This window comes from Benincasa hispida, chromosome 7 (assembly GCF_027475165.1).
Source record: "Benincasa hispida cultivar pf3 chromosome 7, pf3_genome.v1.1, whole genome shotgun sequence".
NCBI lineage: Eukaryota > Viridiplantae > Streptophyta > Magnoliopsida > Cucurbitales > Cucurbitaceae > Benincasa > Benincasa hispida.
In genome coordinates, this window is record NC_143484.1 from 20,429,052 (window position 1) to 20,453,286 (window position 24,235).

Here is a 24,235-nt window from a genome sequence, read left to right on the forward strand (position 1 = left end):
ACAAATTTTATCAATGAATGAAATAGGAGCATAAAAGACTTCCTAATGCAATCAAAGTCATCCTATCCGAAATTTAGTTAGGAAGGACTTTACATATTTTTCCTTTTGTAATAGTTGTTGAACTTCGGATATTGGCTATTTTGGATGTTTTGTTTTGTTTGTATTTCTGATTATGGACATAATGAGGGTGCTAAGAGCATGCCAACCTAGTTGAGATGCCTGGATGCACCTCCTGATCCGCTAGATATATATATTTTGTACCTTGAGAGACTTTGTCTCTTTTCATTAATTCAATGAAAAGTGTGTTTCCTTTTATTTATTAAAAAAAGAAAGAAAGAAAGAAAGAAAAAAGGCCTTCACATATTTTCAAGATGAGTTTCTATCTTGGTCCGAACGTAATAAAATTGCTTGTGCTAAAACTTCTTCTTGGTGCTCAAATCTCCAAATTATTTGCAGATTTTTTCATCCAAGATATTTGTTTAAACTGGACATCTCTTCACACCAAGTTATTTTTTAGCTTGGTTTTGTTTAGTTTCAAGTGTATCTAGCAAGCTTTATTTGTTTCAACATTTGTACTTTGAGCATTAGTCTCTTTCATTATTTCAATGAAATTATTGTTTCCGTTTAAAAAAAAAAAAAAGTATAAAACACTTCCTACATCAAAAGTTAACTTACCAAAGGTTCATCCAATTGGAAATCAAAGAAGAAAGACTAATATATACAAGGGTGTTTTTGTTTACACCAATACAAAACATGAAATAAAATTAAATCTAAAAAGTAATCAAATCCTCCACAATTTGGAGGCTATGATGCCTTTCTCTCGGGGGAGGGGTTCCTTACCTCTCTGCCCTTCGGCAGTTGGTGCAATACCAAAAGACTAATTCTTGAATGAAAATATTCTCTCTCAAAATACGAGAGAATGATCTTATTTATAGAGGAAATTAGTTACAAAATGTTTAACTAACTATCATAACAACTAACAATTAGCAATTAACTAACTTCTATCATTTTTAACTAGTTATTTACAAAAGGGCCCTTTTTGCCTTACACCAATCCACCCCTCCCAAAATCAAACTCATCCTCGGGTGAGCTAAGAAGCTAAATGAAAGTCATTTGAGGCATAATATGGCTTCAAATCTGCAATATTGAAGACTGGATTAATATGTAGGTCATAAGGCAACTCAATGCAGTAACTTGGTTTGGCCATCAATCTGCGAATGAGAAGTAGGGCATAAATGCAATCTTCCACTCATCCTCGGCCTTATTCGAATTTGGTGGTATTCACTCTTCAAGTCCACTTTCGAAAAAATCAAGGCTCTTCCAAATTGATCAAGTAAATCACCTATTCTAGGGATTGGGAAGCTATACTTCACTACAATCCGGTTGATAGCTCTACTATCAACCTACATACTCCAACTACCAACTTTTTTAGTCGTGAGTAGGGCTAGCATTGCACATGGGCTAAGAATTTAGGTTGAATATGTCCCTTTTTAACAATTCTTCAATATGTCGGTGGAGGATCTCATACTCCTTAGGGCTCATCCTATAGTGAGGAAGATGAGGGTTTGTAGCACCCGGAACCAAGTCAATATGGTGTTGAATATCTTCACAGTGTTTTCTGTCTTTTCAGCAACTACAAGGCCCAATATATCGGTCTCTCGCTCTAACAAACATTTTGCAATGTATTTGAGCATTAAAATCTCCTTTGGGAGCAATCGACACCATTTGGAGAACACAAGACACCCTATCACCTTCATCCATCTCAATATAATTGGCTTCTTCCTCATCATGTTCACTGCATCCAGCCGACGAATCCTCTTCCTCATCCACATATACTACTGTTTTTGGTTGGGGACACTCATTAGACAAATGATCCACTTGACCACACCTAAAACACTTGTCCAATGTAGGCCAGTTACAAGGATTTTGAACTTTCTTCTTGTAAACAGCCTTTGTTTCCTTCTCACCAACCTCTTCTTGCTTTTCTTTTTCCTTTTCCTCAGTTGCAGTTGGTGGGGAAGAGTGATTAGTAGAAGCATAATTTGAAGTACTAGCTTTTCTATTAAGGGAAGCATCCCAAGGAACATTTTTTGAAATTTTCTTGGAGCGAATTTCATTTAACTTTTCTATTGTTTCAGCATAAGAAATTGCATCAGCTAACCAATGAAACTGTTGAAGCTTTACCTTCTCTTTGATGTCCATTCTTAGCCCGCCAATGGACCATGCAATTAGGTTTTGCTCGTTTTTGGCCAAATTAGTTCTAGCTCCCAAATGGTGGAATTCTTCCACAAAATCAGCTATTGTTTGAGGCCTTGCCTACAGTTTTGATATTGATTATACAATGTTTGCTCATAATTGGGAGGAAGGAACCTTTTTTTCATCAACCTCTACATTTTTTCCCACGTTCGGATAGGCCTTTGGCCTTGTCTTTGCTGATTGACCTCCAATTTGTCCCACCAAGCGGAAGCTCCCCTTTTCAACTTAAATGCTACCAAACGTCCTTCTTGTGATCCAGCGTGTCCATGTAATCGAAAAAATTCTAAGTGTTTTTTATCCAATCAAGAAATGATTTGATGTCGCTTACCATTGTAGAATGGTAAGTCAATCTTCATTTTGTAGTTGTGTGGATCACCTCTAGCTTCATATCTTCCATCTCGTCCTCTTCTTGGAGCATAAAACTTTTCTTCTTGATCATACTCACTTGAAGAATCCCAATCTTGGAATTCTTGTTGCCATTCTTGCCTATTCAAACGTCTTCTTGGATTTTCTTGGAGCTGCCTACGCAATCTTAGAGCCCTTTCTTGATGAATTTCTTGCTGGAATTGGAAATTTCTTGGCTGTCCAACACCATGTCTACCTCTTCTTCCCTAAACTTGATTGAATGTCGGGGCATTTTCATCATGTTGAGGCGGTAGTCAATACATCCAACCTTCTTACAAGCGTTGCCACCGTTTCTTGAAGGCTGTTCAATGATCCATGAATTCCCTCCAAAGAATCTTCAACGGACAGCAAGCGAATCGTTGTAGTTCTTGGAGAGAGGGTGGGGGTTTCTTCCACCTCTTTGTCTTGCACTTGAACATCTCCTCCTCTCGGTGGGCAACCCTTCTTCCAGCCATCAGTTCGGAATCTTGGAGTGCTATGATACCAAATTTGGTGCAATACCAAAAGACTAATTCTTGAATGAAATGATTCTCTATCAAAATGGGAGAGAAGATCTTATTTATAGAGAAAATTAGTTACAAGATGTTTAACTAACTATCATAACAACTAACAGTTAGCTAATAATTAACAATTAACTAACTTCTATCCTTTTTAATTAGTTATTTACAAAAGGGCCCTTTCGGCCTTACCCCAGCAGCTCTTTTTTTGTAATTAATATAGTTTCATGTTTCCTAAAATTAAAAAGAGGAGAAAAAAAAACCTTGTTTTTCTTGTTATCTACTCCGTTTCTAAATATTATACTATATACAAAAGAAATGAAATACCTTGCTTGTCTTGTTATTCTACTTACCGTTTTAAATATATATATATATATATATATATATATATATAAAAGTACATCAAAACAACTGAAAATTAATTTAAAGGTCCAGTTGCAGAAGTTTGTATATCAACGACCTAGGAAGTGTGGAAGTGTGAAAGACTATCTTGGAGAAACTATTTAAAATTCAATATATAGAAAAGCATACCTCTTCAAAATCTGCAACAATGTCCCCTCGTGTGTTCTTTTTCAATGACACAAATTTTTCCCGAGCCTAGCAATGAAGTTATGTTTCGAAAATTAAAGACAAACACGGAAAAATTACATTTATATATTGTACACACATATTTAAGGCTTAGGCTCCATCCAATCTCAAAATCCCTCCTATAAGGATTTCAGTTTACGGGGAAAACCACCAATTCTACCAATTTTCAGAAACATGCATGCGTCATCTGGGAAGAAGGCTTCAAGCTAAGGACAAACCACGAAAGCAAGTATATACAAATATAATACTCGATCATCAATTGTTATTGTGAATGATATGCAACACCTGATCATACTCATGCATAGCTTTATCGAAGCGTTGACGAGAGTCCTGCAAAGCCAGAAGAATATTTTAAGAACAAACTCAATAATCCTAAAAAGAAGAGTCTCGAATGCTTACAAGCCCGCTGAGAATAGGCCTCCATGGTCCATTCAACGGTTCTAGGGGAATTCTACAATTAACAAATCTAGAGCATATGGTCATGGCCAAGCTCCTCAAATGCCTATTTATGAAAAACGTACCATGGAGAAAAAAAGTACTAGAAATAAGACTTCCAGTTCTTTTTTTTTTATAAGAAATCAAGTGTTCATTAAAAGAAGCGGAAGGAATGTACAATTACAAGAACATACTAAAGTAAAAGCCCAAAAAAAAAAAATATTCCAAAAAACTATAGAAAATGACTCCAAAGGTCCAAAGTCATAAAGAGGCATTAAACCTGTTAGATGATATAATATTAAACTGACTTTCACCCATCAACTTAAGCTTTTGGGTCAATCGACGATTTAAGATAGTATTAGAGCAGGTGATTTGAGGGAGGTCTTATGTCCAAACCCCTACAATGTTATTTCCTCCCCAATTAATATTGATTTCCACTGGTTGGGCATCATTTTTCAAGCCCCATAAGAAAGGGGGTTGTTAGATGATATAATATTAAATTTAACCTCAACTTAAGCTTTTGGGTCAATCAAAGATTTAAGAAAACCTAATAACCTCCCGTTGCTCCCGTTTAGATCTATCCACACATCTAAAAAGTCTAGCATTCTTCTCAAGCCAAATACCCAAAAAAGAATGAGAAAAAACAGACTGACTAGAGAGAAGGGCATGCGAAGGGCTAGCAAAACCTCCATCATCACCTAGCAAATCCTTATTGTAGACCAACGAGAATCCAAACGCATTCAAGAATCTGGATCATATTAAATGAGCATAACGGCCACTCCAAAGCATAAGGTTATTAGATAACACGTACATAAGATTCCATCATAAAACTAATTGGTAATGAGAAGAGTAGTCCATAGTATCTTATAAACATCGTGAGGTCCCTTGATTTTTCTAATGTGGGATCCTCTACATGCCCCCTTGAGAAGGTGCCTCTTTGGGTTCACCATTTTTAGATCAGATTCCAATTCCTTTTTTGTTATTGAATACCTGTTTAAGCTTTATGGACTCTAATGTCCTATTAGATAACATAAAGTTCCATCACAAAACTAATTGTCAATAAGGGTAGCCCATGGTATATTATAAACATTGTGAGATTCCTTGATTTTTCAATGTGGGATCCTCAACAAAGGTTAAGATTCTCCGAAACATCACTACGAAGGTAACATCACCGAGGCCCCAAAAAGAAAGAAGAATGCCTTTGCACGCAATCTAAATTGTTGTTCAGTCTTCCATGCACGGCCGGCTAGGAAAAGAGCTTGTAGACCATGACCCTGACCTAATCTGCGGCGGTTGTGGCCTCAACCCCACGAGACTCTGACGTCCATCAATAGGTCAAGCAAGAAATTGACTTTTTTGAAGGCTACCCACTGTCCGTTTTGCCTCAAACTGAATCACCCATAGTTTAAGGAGGTTAGATTTGCGAGTTCAAACCCATTCGATCACCTTTCAGCAGCATTTTCTGTCTATTTCTGTGAAGTTTGGTGGGAATTTTGGGTTGAAATCCATTCTCTTTGTGGATATCATTTGGTTTCTGTTCAATCTCGTCAGTTGGGTCGCTCAATCTCAATTGATCAGTTTTTCACGTCGTGTCAAGGTAGACTATTACATGAATGGTGAAAATGTTCAAGCAGAAACGTCACTACTAAGTAAATAATTGGTAATGATTAGCTCAAGCATTAAATGAGTTTACTTCCAAGCTAAGCTTCCCAATAGAGTTGAAGAGTTGCATCATTTCATGCATCAAAAGGCAACTTTTCATCCAAAAGTCACAATGGATCTAAAAATTCAGATTCATTCACATCTTTACTGAATTATGTACCAATTTAATTTCATGCATTTATATTTATGAGGTAGTTGAAAGGGTGATAGATGAATTTAGACAATTAGGTGAAAGGGTGTGTCCTTTCAAAGTGTCTTTTTAATTTGAATAAATACTTGTGTATTTTTGTCATTTTGAAACAAGACTTTGAATTTGAATGAAAATTTTCTTAGAGTTTAATCACTCAAGCTTTATGCTTTCTTTGTATTCCTGTGTTTAGGATGCATGTTTGAGAACTCCTCTTATTCCAAGTGAACCACGGTCATAAGAATAACCCCCAATAAACAAATTGATAACAATCCCAAGAAAGCTAAAACAAATTTGGCTTAGAAGATTGATCAAAGATCAAGAAGCTTCAAGGTATTTACATTTATGAAGGTTCATGCATGAGATGGAAGATTGATCAAAGATCAAGAAGAAAGGAGAACTTGTTCCTAACTTTAAGATTTCGAACTCTCCACAATCTAATTATTTTGAAAGTTCTAAAACAAGCATTCTAAACATTAGGTACAAAGAAAGCATAAAGCTTGAGAGATTAAACTCAAGAAAATTTTCATTCAAATTTAAAGTCTTGTTTCAAAATGACAAAAATGCATAAGTATTTATACTAATTGAAAAGACACCTTGAAAGGACATATTCTTTTACCTAATTGTCTAAGTTCATCTAACACCCTTTCAACTACCTCATAAATATAAATGCATGAAATTAAATTGGTACATAATTCATTAAAGATGTGAATGAATCTGAATTAGATTCATTGTGACTTTTAGATGAAAAGTTACCTTTTGATGCATGAAAGGATGCAACTCTTCAACTCTATTGGAAAGCTTAGCTTGAAAGTACCTCAGTTAATGCTTGAGCTAATTATAACCAATTATTTGCTTATCAGTCACCCATAATCCCTACCAAATTTCTGCCTTGATTAAAAATGTGCTTTGCAGTACAAATCAATTTCACCTCGTTCTCCATCAGTTAAAGTCTAGCTAGGAGGTTTAGTCCAGGAATAGAACTAATATTGTGGATTTCTCGTGATCTTGAGACTAAGCCTTACTGTTTTTCTTTAGAGAAGTTGTGTTATTTTTCCTGGCAGTTGCAAGTTTGGAAGCAACAGTTTAGCTGTTGATTTGTTCTATGGTTTGGAACGGTCACTTTTGGTCTTCAAGGACTTCTTTCCTCATCTACTCGATGGTCTTTAGTTGGCTTTGGCTTGAAAGTTTGTGTTCTATTGCTTTTTCTTTTCTGAAGTTGGTTTGTTAGGTCTAAAGAGTTTGGTTGGTTTGTTAGGTCTAAAGAGTTTGCTTTTCGGTGTTTTCTTTTCATTGTATCTCAAAAGTATTGTCTTCTTTTGTTTTTCTCAGTTTCTCATTATCTCGCCTCTTGAAGGTTAATATATTTTTTTTAGCATTAGTCTCTTTTTATTTTTTTTAATGAAAAGTTTTGTTTCATTTTCAAAACAAAAATGTAAGTCAGGGTGTTAGTTCTCGTGAGCACAACTATCCAAGAGAACCTAACCTTCCTCTAAATAGAGATCTTAAAAAGCTCAACAAATAAAGAAACAAGAATTTGTGGAGGAAGAAGGATGATGTTAAATAAAACATAAAATAAATAAATAAAACCGTTGAAATTAGGGTGTTAGCCCTAGGGGCAGTTTTGTCTTTTCATTATACCCTAAGATTTCCCTGTTTTCTATTTAAGTATGTAGTCTCTGTGTATCTGGTGTATCAAATTATAATAAGAAAAACTCTATATCGTGGTTTTTTCTCCCTGTATTAGGGTTTTCCACGTATACCTGTGTGTGCTTTTCTTCTTCCTTCTCTTTTTATTTTTCATCATGGTATCAGAGCAAGGAGATGAAACCCTAGCCACCATCGAGGAAAATCAAACAAGAGAATCACAAGTGTCATCTGACACCACGGATATTGCAGGCGTTGTACAAACAGCTATAGAACGATACTTCCAGACCATGTTACCACACCTTCATCAGTTGATTGAAGCAGCCCAACCTGGAGGACAGGTAGCTGACTGGGTAAAAACTTAACCAACCCAGCCGGCTAATTGGGTCGACCACTAGACAGGACAGATCGGAAGCTAGCCGAAAATCAGATGGGTTTGTGCCAGCCATTCTACGAGCAGCAGCCACCAGTTCGGTCACGCCGATCCCTCCACGAGCGGCGGCCACCCGATCGATGAAACCCAACCGAGCGGCGCTTTCTGGGTTGATTCCAGCCGAGTGCAGCAACCCGTTCAACCCCAGCCGCTGCTCGGCTCAGCCGCCAAAGCAATCAGCTTCAATCCTACAATCCCATCCAGCCGAACCGCTTCAGACCCGAGCCATCCTGTCTTCCCAGCCGCGCCTGCAAATGTTTCGTTTCTAGCAGTTTCCTTCTTCCAGTTATTTCAGCCAAAGACCTCCCATTGGTGACAAATTGGAGATGGGTGGATCATCCTCATATCCGGAACAGAAATTTGATTATATTCAGGAACAGTTTGCTCAACTTCAATACCAGATCAAACAGCAGAATGAGTCAGTACAGCAACAGATGGCCACTCTCGGAGAGGTGCTTGGGGCTACCTCTAATGGGCAGTCAGAAATTCCCTCTAGCCTTCCAGCTTACTCAGGAAGCCCAGTAACCTCTTTCCCTGCTTTATCTACGACAAATTTATTTTTCGGTGCAATAGGATTGGCTCGTGCTGGAAATGGGTTCCTCGGAAATATTGCTAGCTGTATTGTAGGGGAAAAACTAAATGGTCATAATTATTTTTCGTGGTCCCAATCCATAAAAATGGCCCTCGAGGATCGGCATCAATTCGGATATCTGATAGGAGAGATACCGAAACCGAGATCGGGTGACCCTCAAGAACGTATATGGAAGGGAGAAGACTCCCTACTGCAATCTATTTTAGTAGGGAGCATGGAGCCTCAAATTGGCAAACCCCTACCGTATGCAGCCTCCACTCGGGATATTTGGGAGGTCATACAGAAACTGTACTCCAAACGGCAGAATGCTTCCAGGCTTTACACCTTACGCAAACAAGTTCATGAGTGCAAGTAGGGAACAATGGACGTTACAGCGTATTTCAACAAGCTATCTCTTATCTGACAAGAAATGGATCTATGTCGAGAGATGGTCTGGAATTGCCCATGTAAGGGAGTTTTACATTACCAGTCTAAGGAGACTAACCAAGTTTATGATTTTCTATCGAGAATGAATTCTAAGTTTGACGAGGTAAGGAGTCGGATACTGGGAACTCGTCCGATACCATCTCTGATGGAAGTTTGTTCCGAAGTCCGCCTTGAGGAGGATAGGTCGAGTGCTATGAATAATCCACTGGTCTCGTCAACTGATTCAGCTGCATTTAAAGCATCAAGTTTTGCTAATGATAAGCAAAACGGTAAGCCAACACCGATATGTGAACACTATAAGAAGCCCTGGCACACTAAAGATCAATGTTGGAAGTTGCATGGTCGTCTGCTGAATGGTAAAAGACGTCAGTCAAGGCCTAGACGAGCACTGGCCAGTGAATCAACAACCGAAGGTTCTCAATCTCAGAACCAGGAAACCAATCAGACTAGCTATAGTACAGTGGGTGTAAGTGCAATCGCCCAATCAGGTACACTTCAATCCTTTGGTCTTGTTAGTATAACAGGTAGCAAGCCGTGGATTCTAGATTCAGGGGCTACAGACCACTTGACTGGTTCTTCCAACCAGTTTATTTCATATCATCCAAGTGCTGGGAATGAGAGGATCAGAATTGCTGATGGGTCCTTCACCCCTGTAGCCGGGAAAGGCCGCTTGTCACCCTTTGAGGGATTGATTCTTCAAGATATGTTGCATGTGCCTAAAATATCTTATAATCTGCTATCTGTTAGTAAAATTACAAGGAATCTGAGATGCCAGAGTTACTTTTTCACCTAATGCTGTTGTTTTTCAGGACCTGAGCTCAGGGACGACGATTGACACTGCCCGGTATGATAGGGGGCTCTATTTCCTCACTGAAGATGCTTCTTCTAGGATATGTGATAGGACTAGTTTACTTTCTTCGTGTTTTTCTACCTCTGAAACTGAATATATGTTATGGCACTATCGTCTTTGACATCCTAGTTTTCATTATATGAAATATTTGTTTCCTCATTTATTTCGCAATGTTAATCTGTCTAATTTAAATTGTGATGTGTGTGTCCAAGCTAAACAACCACGTGTCTCACTGAAGCCTCAGCCTTATAAGCCTTCCAAACCATTCACTCTCTTCCACAGCGATGTGTGGGGTCCGTCACCTGTTACTACCACTACAAGCAAACGGTGGTTTGTAACCTTCATTGATGACCACACTAGATTAACTTAGGTCTTCCTTCTTACCGACAAATCTGAAGTCGCATCTGTTTTCAAACAGTTCTATAGTTCTATAGAAACCCAGTTTCATGCAAAGATCGCTATCCTTCGTAGTGACAATGGTCAGGAATTTCTTAATAACTCCCTTGGGGAATTCCTAGTCTCCAAAGACATTGTCCATCAAAGTTCATGTGCGTATACTCCTGAACAAAATGGGGTAGCCGAGCGAAAAAAACCATCATCTGATCGATGTTGCTCGGTCTCTTATGTTGTCACTTCTCTTCCGTCCTATTTGTGGGGAGATGCGATTCTAACAGCAGCTCATTTGATAAACCGAGTGCCTTCCCAGGTCTTAAAATTCCAAACCCCCTTAGACTGTTTCAGAGTCTTATCCTAATAACCGACTCATCCCTGATGTTCCGCTTCGGGTGTTTGGGTGCGTTGTGTTTGTTCATACTCATGGCCCTAATTGAACCAAATTTACCCCCCGGGCCCAAAAGTGTGTCTTTATGGGATATCCACTGCATCAACGTGGGTACAAATGTTACCATCCTTCTTCCCGAAAGTATTTTGTCTCCATAGATGTGACCTTCTTTGAAGATCGTCCCTTTTTTCCCCTTAGTCCTCTTCAGGGGGAGAGTACAAGTTAAGAGACTAATTATGGTCTGAGTCTGTCAGTCTTACCTGAACCAATTCCTAACATAAGTGTCAACAAACCCATTCTGCCCACCGAACAAGTCCCATGGATCATGTACTATAGGAGGAATCTCAGAAAGGAAATAGCGCCGCCTGTTACTTCTCCGGCTCCAATCCATGAGTCAAAACGGGTGTCAGTTCCAGGTACGAGTACTCCTATACCTGATAATGGTAACATTTATGCTGACAATGATGCTTGTGTTGAAAGTGACGTAAGTAAAGACAGGAAAGACAGTGACAGTACTAAGGACTATACTGACAATGTAATTGATACAGGTGGTGGTAGCTGTGAAGAACCAGTCCTAGCAAAGAACGTTGTTGACATTGGAGGAGATCCCTTAGAAGATAAGACACATGAACAGAAGGCTGAATGTAGTAGGGAGCTAGAAGAGAAGAAAGATCATTATGCCTCTCTTGATCCTCCTATTGCCTTAAGGAAGGGTACAAGATCATGCACGAAGTATCCTCTACAGAGTTACTTGTCTTATAGCAACTTGTCTCTCGTATTTAAAGCCCTCACTACAAGCCTAGACACAATTACAATACCGAGTAGTATATATGCAACAATGGAGATTCCCGAATGGAGAACTGCAGTAATGGAAGAAATGGGGGCACTTGAGAAAAATAACACGTGGGACCAAGTCATTCTTCCTAAAGGACACAAAGCAGTTAGGTGCAAGTGGGTGTTTACCGTTAAATATAAACCTGATGGAACAATTGATAGATACAAGGCCCGATTAGTTGCAAGAGGCTTCACTCGGACCTTCGGATAGATTATTCCGGGACTTTTTCCCCAGTAGCAAAGTTAAACACAGTTCAGGTTCTTCTCTCAGTTGCGGTTAATAAAGACTAGCCTCTCCACCAGTTTGATGTGAAGAATGCCTTCCTTAATGGGGAATTAGAAGAAGAAGTGTACATGAGTCCATCTTTTGGATTCGAGAAATAGTTCAATCACTGGGTATGTAAACTGCAGAAGTCCTTGTATGGGTTGAAACAGTCTCCGAGAGTCTGGTTTGGCAGGTTCACTACTTTTGTGAAGTCACATGGGTACAATCAGGGATATTCAAATCACACCCTCTTTACAAAGAAATCAGTTTCTAGGAAAATTGCAATTTTGATTATGTATGCAGATGACATTGTTATTTCAGGTGATGATGCTCCAAAAATTGACAGATTAAAGAGGAAAATGGTTGAGGAATTTGAAATCAAATATCTCGAGAAGTTGAGATACTTTCTCGGAATAGAAGTGGCTCGATCGAAAGAAGGCATTTCGGTGTCTCAGCGAAAATACACTCTGGATTTACTTAAGGAGACAGGTATGACGGGCTGTAAACCAGTAGACACTCCTATGGAAGCTAATGCTAGACTCAGTAACTTGAGTAACATCGCTCTGGTTGACAAGGAGAGATATCACCGACTTGTTGGGAAGTTAATCTATCTCTCCCATACCAGACCAGATATTGCATATGTAGTCAGTGTAGTTAGTCAGTTCATGCAATCTCCTTACAAAGAACATATGAGAGCAGTAGAGCACATTCTGAGGTATTTGAAAACCTCTCCGGGCAGAGGGTTGATGTTCAGAAAGTCCGACAAACGATGCATCGAGGCATACACGGATGCCAACTGGGCAAGTTCTGTAGTAGACATAAAGTCGACATCGGGATACTGCACCTTCGTGTGGGGTAACCTTGTGACGTGGAGGAGTAAGAAACAAGAGGTTGTTGCCAAAAGTAGTACCGAAGCTGAATACAGGGCCATGAGTCTAGGGATATGTGAGGAAATTTGGCTGGAAAAGGTCCTAAGTGATCTCGATCAAGATCATGATGGACTGATGAAACTCTACTGTGATAAAAAAGCCACAATAAGTATCGCAAATAACCCTGTACAGCATGACAGAACAAAACATGTGGAGATTGATAGGCATTTCATCAAGGAACGACTTGAGAGTGGCAAAATATGTGTTCCCTATATTCCTTCCAGACAGCAGATTGCAAATATTCTCACAAAAGGGCATCCCAAACATTTTTTCGACTCGTGTATTAGCAAGTTGGGCCTCATTGATATTTACGCCCCAACTTAAGGGGGGTGTTGAAATTAAGGTGTTAGCCCTAGGGGTAGTTTTGTCTTTTCACTATACCCTAGGGTTTCCCTTTTTTTTATTTAAGCATGTAGTCTCTGTGTATCGGGTGTATCAAATTATAATAAGAAAAACTCTGTATCGTGGTTTTTTCTCCCTGTATTAAGGTTTTCCACATACACTTGCGTGTGCTTTTCTTCTTCCTTCTTTTTTTACTTTTCATCAAAACAATTAACAAGAAAATATGCCAAATGACTTGGGAGTCCATACTCTTCCATCCCTAAAGTTCAAGCATCAAATACATTTGATGAGGAGGAGGAGGAGATGACGAAGAAGAAGATATATACATATATAATAAATAAATAAAAATAAAAATAAAAACTAGATAACGATGAACAAGGAACAAGGAACTGACTTCCCCCACAAGAATGATAAGGATAAAAGAGAAGATCTCATTGTCTAATACCACCAGCCATCAAATTTTATCGTTAGTTCATATGCTACTCATATCTCGTAAAAAGATGACTTGGATAATGAGACAAGTTTTCATCTTTTTACTAAACTCACCTTTACTCCTTGTAAATCCTCATTCAGGAACTGCATCAGCCGATCTGTTAATACATGTTCTACCTGCAAAAATATTTTTATATGAACATGAAAGATTACAAAGAAAAGTCCATATGAGCAACACTTGTCTTCAATGCTAAGGTCAATCAGACAGTTGCATTTTCTTTGCCCTTATTTCCCAAGCCAAAAATTAATCAACCTTAAACTCTCATACCCTCAGCACTAAAAAGATAATTTATTAAAAATAAGAACTTTTTAAGCATCCCATATAGACGCTCTAGAAATAACCTGAGAACGCAGTTGGTCTTTGTATGTAGCAAGTTCACGAAATGCAGTGATAAACTTGGATATAACTGGACCTGGAACAAATTAATCGTGCAGATAACAAGTCATACTTTGCCTTAATATGCTTCTAGGTTTCTAATAAAAGTACATCACAAATAAATATAAATAAAAACACTCTGGCTCTTTTCATAAATAAAACAAGTTAGAATCTAACGTGCCTACTATCACTATAGAACCACGCTGTCTAATTGACTATTTATACCACATACAAAACATCCTTTCAAGACTCAACTGGGGAAGAAGATCGGGTTCAGCAAATGAGATAGGAAAGGTTCAGTTAGGACACAAGTTTGAAATTCAACACTGAACTACTCTATCCAACAAAAAGCTAAGCGCCACTCTGCCAAAAAATTAAATTTATTTCTTAATTGGACTCTTTTGCGTGCTTTCCCTCTAGTTGACCAACCTAGTATTATGACCCACGAATTATGCCATGCTGGAGGGTTGCTGTGTGATTTTTTTGTCCTCTTCCAGTAGGAAACGATTTCATTTATTTATGTATGGAATTAACAAAAGAAAGAGAGAGGTTGTTAACAATTTTATTGGTGTATCAAAATTTACAAGAGAGAATGAGTTGCAAGAAAATTCTGACAATGTGTAGAGAAACTAAAAAATCAAACTAGTGAAGATAATTTACACCAAGAGATGGCTAGCTAGATAGACTATAGGATAGAAAGACCTATCAGAAGCTTGTTATTTGTCACTAGAAACCCTTTGATTCCTTCGACATAGCCTAAAAGAAGGGTATCATGACGTGCATCCAAAGAACCTTCCTGTGAAATTTCATCTTCCAACATTTGTTACCTAATGTCTGTCATAACTTGTAGGAACAAGCTAGGGAGTCCCCATAGATATCATATTTTCCCAATTGATCTTGAGACACTATCCTATTTCGAAAGTCTTTATTGTTTTTCTTATCAGTATGTTAATCATTGCATCATCATCTTAAGATGAAATAATTTCAACCGCAAGCGGTAGAAACAAGCACTTCATTAAGAACTTGAAAGGTACAAAGGACAAGGAGCTACAATAAAAGTTCTCCAGTTGGTCCGTATATAAATAATAAAAAAATTTATTGTAGCTCCTTGAAACTTATTAACTTAAAAATAATAAAATAAAATAAAAAGACTCACGGAAAAATTTTGACCCAAGAGCCCACACACCCATAAAATAGATAACATTGCCCCAGAGATGGTCAAGGTAACTTTCAGAATTGGAGAAGATGAAGTTGATGGAAGGCTTGAATTAACTCTTTTCCAACTATAAATTCTTCAAAACACACCCTTGGTAGAGATATTTTTCATAAGGCTACTCACAACATGATTTAACTGTCCCGTTGTCGAAAGCTACAATTTAGCCCCTTGGTTTCTAAGAACTAGCTAAACTAATCGTCAAATCTTTTCTTGACAAAAATCAAGCTTATAGGCTTCTTGCAACATGTAAACATTCTTTATCACCTAAGGGTCAATTAGGATATCACCTTGTCCTGCAGTAATAAATAGAGTACCATCTATGGTAAAAATTTTCTTGTTGCTGGGACAAGAAATATAAACATGAAACTAGCACTTCTTTCATATGATCTGTGGCTCTGGAGTCCACGATCTAAGGATTTAATGACAATTGCAAGTAAAATTATAAGTTTTTGTTAAGGAAACCGCACCTTTATTGAGGAAAAATGAAAGAATACACAACAAAAGGAGTCTCTAACTTTAACTACAAAAAGGGACTCCAATGCAAAAGTACAAAACCAAGTTTCATAACTACAAAAAGACAGTGACCAACAGCCGCAAGGAGGCATTAAACTTAGTCACCTCCTCACTCGATCTCTCGATCTCTTTTTTTGAAAAAAAAGGAAACAAGCCTCTTCATTAAGATGATGAATAGACAGTACAAAGAGAGAGGAACTACATGAAGAGATAGGTCAAACAAATCAAAGCGAACGGATCAGTGAGTGCATCTAGACATCTCAACTAGGTTGACACCCCCTTAGCACTCTCATCACATCCAAAAGGGAGCAAACCAAGGACAGAATCCCTAAAACTCCTTGCGACCCGAACTAATCCAGAGAACTACAAAGAAAAAAGAAGACTAGCTCAAAAATAAAACCTGAATATAAACGGCATAAAAACTAGACACAACCAACTAAATAACACAAAGATGGAAAGATAAATGCAAAAACAAAAGCAATCTAGCGAGGTTGAAGTCTTGAATGTGGAAAACAAAAGAAAAGGGTCTGTGTTTCTGATGTAACGACAAATATTTACAGAGCCATCGATGCAAGGTGAGGGAAAACCGTGAGCTTATGCTGTTCATCGCAAATGACGATGAGAACTACAAGGAAGACGAATCGGGGGAAACAGCCACTGAAGAAACTCCTTAACTACAATCGATAGAACTGGTGGAGGATGTGGAAATATCAATGCGTTCGATGATGGGATTTCCAAAGAGAGGTACTATGAAGTTGAAGGGTATAGTCAAAAGGAGCAACGTGATCGTCTTGATAGATTGTGGGGCCACCCACAATTTCATTCATCAGAGGTTAATCGATGAGTTGAGATTGCCGATCACTCAGACAACTAAATATGGAGTTGTAGTGGGAAATGGAGATGCTATCAGAGGAAAGGAAATCTGTAAGGCAATAAAACTCCGTTTACAAGATCTGGAAGTCACAGCCAATTTTCTCCCAATCGAGTTAGGCAAGATGGACGTGATTTTGGGAATGTAGTGGCTAATTACAATTGGTTTCATGGGTGTTTATTGGCCTTCGGTGACGATGTGCTTTAAGGAGGGAGAGAAAACTGTGATACTAAAAGGGGATCCATCATTGACACGGGCTGAAATTTCTTAAAAGGTCTTGGCAAAAGAATGGGAGGAGGACAACCAAGGCTTCTTGATCGAGTTCCAAAATCTAGAATGTGATGAAGACGAGGGAAATGTGAAGAAGGGTGAGAGCGTACCAGAAGACACATTGCCAGTAATGATCCAAGCGTTGTTGCAAGAACATGAAGACATCTTCAATCCACCCATTGGACTTCCACCAAGATGAGCCATCGACCACCAAATAATTTTAACTGAAGGACACCCATCAGTGAACATCAGGTCCTATAAAGATGGCCATCATCAAAAAGAAGAAATAGAACGGTTGGTTAAAAAAAATGTTACAAGCAGGCATTATTAGACCAGGTCTACTCTAGTCTGGTACTATTGGTCAAGAAGGACAGGGGATGGAGATTTTGCATTGATTACAGGAAATTAAATCAGTTGACCATAGCAGATAAGTTCCCGATTCCTGTCATCGAAGAATTGTTGGATGAACTTCATGGATCTGCCGTCTACTCTAAGCTAGACCTTAAGTCGGGATATCATCAAATCAGAATGAAAGAGAAGGATATTGAGAAAACGGCTTTCAGAACTCATGAAGGCCATTACGAATTCTTAGTCATGCCTTTCGGATTGAACAATGCCCCGACCACGTTCCAATCCTTGATGAATCATATCTTTCGACCATTCCTATGAAGGTTCGTTTCAATCTTCTTTGATGATATTCTTATATATAGTCCCGATATATCAACTCATGAAACACACTTGGCCATTGTCTTCAATGTCTTGCAAGATCACAAGTTGGTGGTCAACAAGAAGAACTATTCCTTGTGCCAGCCTCGGATTCAGTACTTAGGGCACTGGATTTCTCAAGAAGAAGTTGAGGTGGATGACGAAAAGGTGAGGGTTATGATTCGATGGCCAATACCACAAAGCATAACAGAGTTAAGAGGATTCCTTGGCCTTACGGGGTACCATCGAAGATTTGTCCAAAACTATGACCACATTGCTGCCCCGTTAACATAGCTACTTCAAAAGGACAAATTCCACTCGACCGTGCAGGCAACCCAGGCGTTTGAGGAGCTGAAGAAAGCAATAAGGACGATACCAATTTTGGCCTTACCTGATTTTTCTTTCCAATTTGTGATTGAAACAGATGCCTTAGGATTTGGCTTGGGAGCTGTGTTGAGTCAGAATGACAGACCTATTGCTTATTTTAACCAAAAGCTATCTCCTCGTGCTCAAGAAAAGTACATTTATGAGCGCGAATTAATGGTTGTGGTCTTAGCAATACAGAAATGGCGCCATTATCTGCTAGGGAACAAATTTACAGTTATTTATGATCAAAAGGCACTGAAATTTCAGCTGGAACAGAGGGAGATTCAACCATAGTTTTAACGATGGTTAACAAAGCTCATGGGATACGATTTCGAGATATTATACCAGCCAGTAATCCAAAACAAAGCAGCCGACGCATTGTCCCGATTACCTGCTGAAATTGAGTTGTTTGTATTAACATTGCCGGCGCTAGTGGACGTGGAAACTGCCTTGCAAGAGGTCGAGAATGACGAGGAATTACAGAAAATTATCATGATACTTAAAGAGGACCCAGACGGCAAGTCAAAGTATCGATGGAATCATGGGAAACTTCTATAAGGGTCTGTTAGTAATCTCAAAAAACTCATTAATCCTCACACTCTTACAGATATTCCATAACTCGATCTTGGGAGACCATTCGGGGTTCCTTAGGATGTATAAGAAGATGTCAGGGGAACTGTTCTAGCATGGAATGAAATCTGATGTGAAGAAGTATGTTGAGCAATGCGAGATATGCCAAAGGAATAAAACTAAAGCTCTGAACCCCGCCGGATTACTACAACCATTGTCGATCCCGAAGCAGATATGGGAGGATTTAACAATGGACTTCATTGAGGGATTGCCCAGATCTGAGGGATACAACTCCATTATGGTGGTGGTGGATTGCCTGAGTAAATACGCCTATTTTATCCAACTCAAACATCCCTTTTCTGCAAAACAAGTAGTTGAGGTATTCATTCAGGAAGTAATAAGGCATCGTACAGTTCCTAAATCAATCATCATAGATCGGGACAAGATCTTCCTTAGTCATTTTTGGAAGGAACTCCTCCATGATGGGTACACTCTTGAAGAGGAGCACAACATTCCATCCACAAACGGATGGCCAAACGGAAAGAGTTAAAAGGTGTCTTGAAACTTATTTACGTTGTTTTTGTAATGAACAACCCTCGAAATGGAGCAAGTGGATCCCATGGGCAGAACTATGGTACAACACCACCTTCCATACATCAATCAACACCACCCCTTATCAGGCAATATTTGGAAGGAAGGCACCACCGTTATTATCCTATGGAGAGAAAAAGACATCCAATGACCTGGTGGAACAAAAGTAATGGCTCGTGATGCAGCATTGACAGCCTTGAAGGAACACTTGGAGATGGCCCAAAATTGCATGAAAAAACAAGTCGATCTCCATCGAAGGGAATTACAATTTGATATCGGTGATGAAGTCTTTTTGAAGTTAAGGCCCTATCGACAAAAATCTTTAGCACGCAAAAGCTATGAAAAGCTAGCTCCAAAATATTATGGGCCTTATAAGATCACTGACAATATCAGGTTGGGATCTTATCGACTCAACCTTCCACCAGAGGCAAACATACATAACGTCTTTCATGTTTCTCAACTGAAGAAAAAGTTAGGACAAAACACTCAAGTTCAACACCATGCCCCAGCTTTAACTGAAGAATTCGAGTTACAACTGTCTCCCAAAGTGATCCTTGGGGTTCGTTGGAATGGGGAGTTAGCTTTGAAGGAATTGCTAGTCAAATGGCAAGGATTGCCAGAGAGTGATGCTACTTGGGAAACAGTGCACGTTATAATGGAACAATTTCCTGATTTCCACCTTGAGGACAAGGTGCACTTTGAGGCGGGTGGTATTGTTAGACCCCAATCATCAGTACTTATATAAAAAAAAAAGGGAGGAAAGGGACTCATGACCGTTTGGGGTTGGCTGGTTATGTTTCTATTCTTGGTTATTTCCTTGTTGACTTCTTGTTCTTGTGCATCATCTTTTATTGTATCTTCTTCCCTTGAAGTAAATAAATAAACGTATCTGAAAGCATTGCTCTATTTCTTGGGAGATTGTCTTGTTGGGTATTTGTTTTCTTTCTATTTGCAAATTTGGATACCTAACAGATTCTTGGAGAGAATTCTCCTTTTATCTCTTTAGGCTACATCACCTACGCATCCTTCTGAGAAGCATTTCAAGCTCTGGTACCATGACAGTTTTAGCTGACACTGTTTAGTTCCAATAAAGAAGAACAACAACAATAAATAACAAAATTAGAACTTGGAAAAGGAAAGTCTATTCCTCAATCATTGACCTTAAATCAAGGGCATTATTTACAGAAAAAGGTTAGACTTTCCTATAAAATATACAGCCTATTAAAATAATTATATAATAAATTAGATTAAAGTATAATGGCAGTATATAGGGAATGTTATTAGGATATTTGTATTGACATAATGGTAACTAAGTAGGGATTTGGGTTATAAATAGAAAGTAAGGGTGATGGAAGGTAGGCAAAATTTTCAGAATGAGTCTATTCTGAGCCTTGAGAAAGAGACTACTGTTATCGACATTGCTATTTGATAGCGTTGTTTTCTTATTATAGTGATCCTAACATATCATTCATGGCCGATATAAAACACAACTTTTCACTTTCCTTCTCCCACGGTAATGCAACAAACTAAAATTAGAGGGATGTTCAGTTGACGATCGGAGAGTTCCTCCTTCATCCGCCTTTCAGAGAGAGAGGCCGATTTCTTCGGTCCACTCGGGTGTGCGCTTCATTGTGAGATCTTTGGGGGGAGAGGAACGATGGAGTGTTCCGAGTAGTGGAGAGGGACCATAGCAAGATTTGGTCTTTGTTGTAGTTTCATGTATCTCTTTGGGCTTTGATTTCAAAGGCCTTTGAATTACTCTCTAGGCATTATCTCTTCTAGTTGGAAACCCTTTCTTTAGTAAGGTTCTTGTGGACTTGGTTTTTTGTATGTCCTCGTATTCTTTCTTTTTTTTTTTCTTTTTTCCTCAATAAAGCATTTGTTTCAATAATTAAAAAAAAAAAACCCTTTTAAATCAGAGACAATTTATAGATACTGATTAGGACTTCTCTTCAAAGAGATGTTACTTAGACGGTCTGCATGGGCTCTGGAAATAGGGCCCTTAATAGATACCTATGGCTTAGACTCTTCATTAGCTGAGGGAAAGATAATGAATAGCATAAAGATATCATTACAACCTCCAATGGACACGCTGACAGGATCATCTTGCCCACCACCGAACCCCTCCAAAGAATCTGCAAAAGAAATGTCTCCATTACTAGCTTCTCCAAGAGTTTCCCTACAAAAGTAGACATTTTCCCAAACAAAAAATGAATAAATACTACTGAGAAAAAATATGATATGTTACATGGACAAGGCAACAATATTATTCAAAAAATTGAACCCAGACATTAGCAGGCAAAAAAAATGGAAATAGTACCCTTTTGGTCCTTGAGTTTTCAGTAATATGTCACCGATCTCCAAATTTTCAAAATATCCACTTAATCCCAAAGTTTAAAAACAGAATTGTTAATTCACAAACGAAAAGCTACCTAGGCAGTTAACATAGTAGGTTGAGTTGGAAAAAAGAAAAACTTTATTCTAGTCTCTTTCTAGACTCGAGTCTTCCAGTGATGCTCCTCACCCTCCCCTTCCCTTGCCTTTTGGCAATTTCGCGATCAATCTCCTCCTCCCTTTTCTATCTTCGGCCTTCTCCCCCTCCTATTTTGATACTCCCTACCTCTTTCTAGCTTTCTCTGAGTATTGGAAAACCGGGCAAAAAGTTTACAAGGTAGGGTTTGATGATTGTTGATTGTTTGAAGGACTGTTTTCTGCTACTTTTAGATTTTAAGGTGGCTCAGTTGGCAAACTTGAAGGATGGATTTTTCTGCTCTCTTATAGTTCTTGATGGCCTTTATCTAATTGGATTTGTCTCTTTTTAAAAAAAAGGTAAGAATAACTTTCCTTGAGAAAAATGAAAGAATACACGGGAATACAAAAATCTAGACCACAAAAGGGGGACTCCCTCTACAAGAAAGGACTCCAACTATACAATATCCCCTCTACAAGAAAGGACTCCAACTATACAATATCATGTCTATAGAATAATTATAAAAATCCTTTGAAATCAAAGCCTAATGAGAAATATGAAAAACGAACAAGAGATCATGTTTCTCTAGCTTCCCTCTCAACCCCCTAAACACCCAGCTATTCCTCTCACCCTACAACACCCAAACAATAGCACAAACATTAGCAAGCCAGAGAAAACGGTCTCTCTCCTCAAATGGCAGATTGAGGAGGAACTCCTCGATCATATATAATTGGATTTTTGATCCAGTTAATTCGTTCCCCTCCTACAACATTAGTTTTATGGTTTGTTGGTTTTTTTTTTTTTTTTTTTTGGAGAAAAGGAAACGAGCCTCTATAATGAAATGATGAAGTGAGACTAACGCTCAACGTACATACGAGAGATACAAAAAACAATAGGACTTTAGGATCAGAAGCTGCACCCGGACACTTCAATTATGTTGAGACCCCTTTAACACCCTCATCATATTCAAACACACTAAACAAAACATACCATAATAATACCAAGATAACACGAACAATCCAAGCCCAATACTCAAAACTGTCATGTACAACTATGACAAAACAGATAGTGCAAATAGAGCAGACTACTTCTAAACAAGTCCCAATACAATAGGAAACAAAATAAGATCAACTAGACGACAGTAGCTAATAAGCTGGAAACATGAACACCCTCCAATTTAAGCTTAGATCTTGGATGGAGAAATCAGCAAATGCACTCGAAAATGTGCACCAAGAAGAGGCATTGAGTCGGGCTATCTTAAATCGATCCAACTAAAGTTGTAGTTGGCTTTCTCTCCTTTGTCTTCATCACATGGTGTTTCTTCTCATATCACCAAACAAAGAGGAATATCCATATTAGTCATTGGAGACGCTGCAATTAGATGCATAGATAATGACTTAACCGAGAATCTAACCGAGGAGTCCAAAGACCATCTTCTTGAATCAAGAGAAAGATGTAATCTGTTTGTGGACTAAACAAGTCAACAAAAGCTGAAAATCTGAAATTTCTTCTTCTTTGTTGTATTCAATAGTTTCGGAGAGAATAATGATCTTATTCACTTAATCAGGCTGAAGATACATATATATATAGACAATTAAGAAACCCTAATTTAGGAGATATAAAATTACGATAAAAGATAACTGATTATAATCACAATATAAATACATATCATAACACTTCCCCTCAAGCTGGAGCAAATATGTCAATCATGCCCAGCTTGTTGCACAGATAACTTATTCTTGCTCCGTTTACTGTTTTAGTAAGGATATCTCCCAATTGATCATCAGAAATACTGGGTTGGATGTAATATCAGCTTGATTATCACACCATAGTTTAGTTGGCGCAATAACATATCAGACAAAAGTTTATGTATCATTTCACACATAGATTGTGCCATCGCTCTATATTCTGACTCAGTACTCAAACGAGAAACTACATTTTATTTCTTACTTTTCCACGACACTAAGTTCCCTCCTACAAAAACACAATATCAACTCTTCTTGTATTTTCTCGCGAATAAAATGACATTTCCACTTCAATATGTTTAGTTCGTTCATGAAATACTGGGTTGGATGTAATATGAAGAGCAGCTTGATTATCACACCATAGTTTAGTTGGCGATAAATAACACTAAAGCCCATCTCAGACAAAAGACTAAACTTTGCACGAGGATGTATCCACACCATTTCACACATAGATTGTGCCATCGCTCTATATTCTGACTCAGTACTCATAAATTTGAGCAACGAGAAACTACATTAACCTTTATTTCTTACTTTTCCAAGATCCCAAGTACCATTATCATCCAAAGCAATCATCTTCTCAATCATTGAACTACGCCACCCAGGATGAGATAAAGCTTCATTGACAGATTTAGGGATAGAGGTGGAATCAAGAGATGTAATAAAGGAATAAGTGGGAGAAGTCAATTAGTTATACGAAACAAAGGAAGAAATAGGGTAAGTACAAGTGTGTTTACCTTTTCGAATGGCAATGGGAAGATCATCACTCGGTCCCGGATCAGATGTCGAAGAAGCCAGTGGAGGAGGACATGGGTCTAAAGGTGGCTGTGGAGGACGTCTGGAATAGACTCGAATAACCGGAGGGTCAGAAGGAAGAGATACAAAGGAAGGTGAAGGAGAGGATGATGTAGAAGATGTAATCTC

General features: G+C 38.4%; 1 protein-coding gene across 9 annotated transcripts in view; it reads right to left on the reverse strand.

Annotated features, from left to right (window-relative positions):
- Window positions 1-24,235, reverse strand: part of LOC120081740 (ADP-ribosylation factor GTPase-activating protein AGD4-like) — a 68,719-nt gene that overhangs the window by 27,576 nt on the left and 16,908 nt on the right. For 2 of the 9 annotated variants that reach the window (XM_039036845.2, XM_039036844.2), the window contains exons 3-7: window positions 21,178-21,278; window positions 13,964-14,034; window positions 13,676-13,738; window positions 4,032-4,076; window positions 3,690-3,755 (exon numbers count right to left, since the gene is read on the reverse strand). In XM_039036845.2, the coding sequence (XP_038892773.2) occupies window positions 3,690-3,755; window positions 4,032-4,076; window positions 13,676-13,738; window positions 13,964-14,034; window positions 21,178-21,278 (346 nt within the window). The other 7 variants (XM_090315549.1, XM_039036847.2, XM_090315548.1 and 4 more) reach the window with 5 other exon arrangements.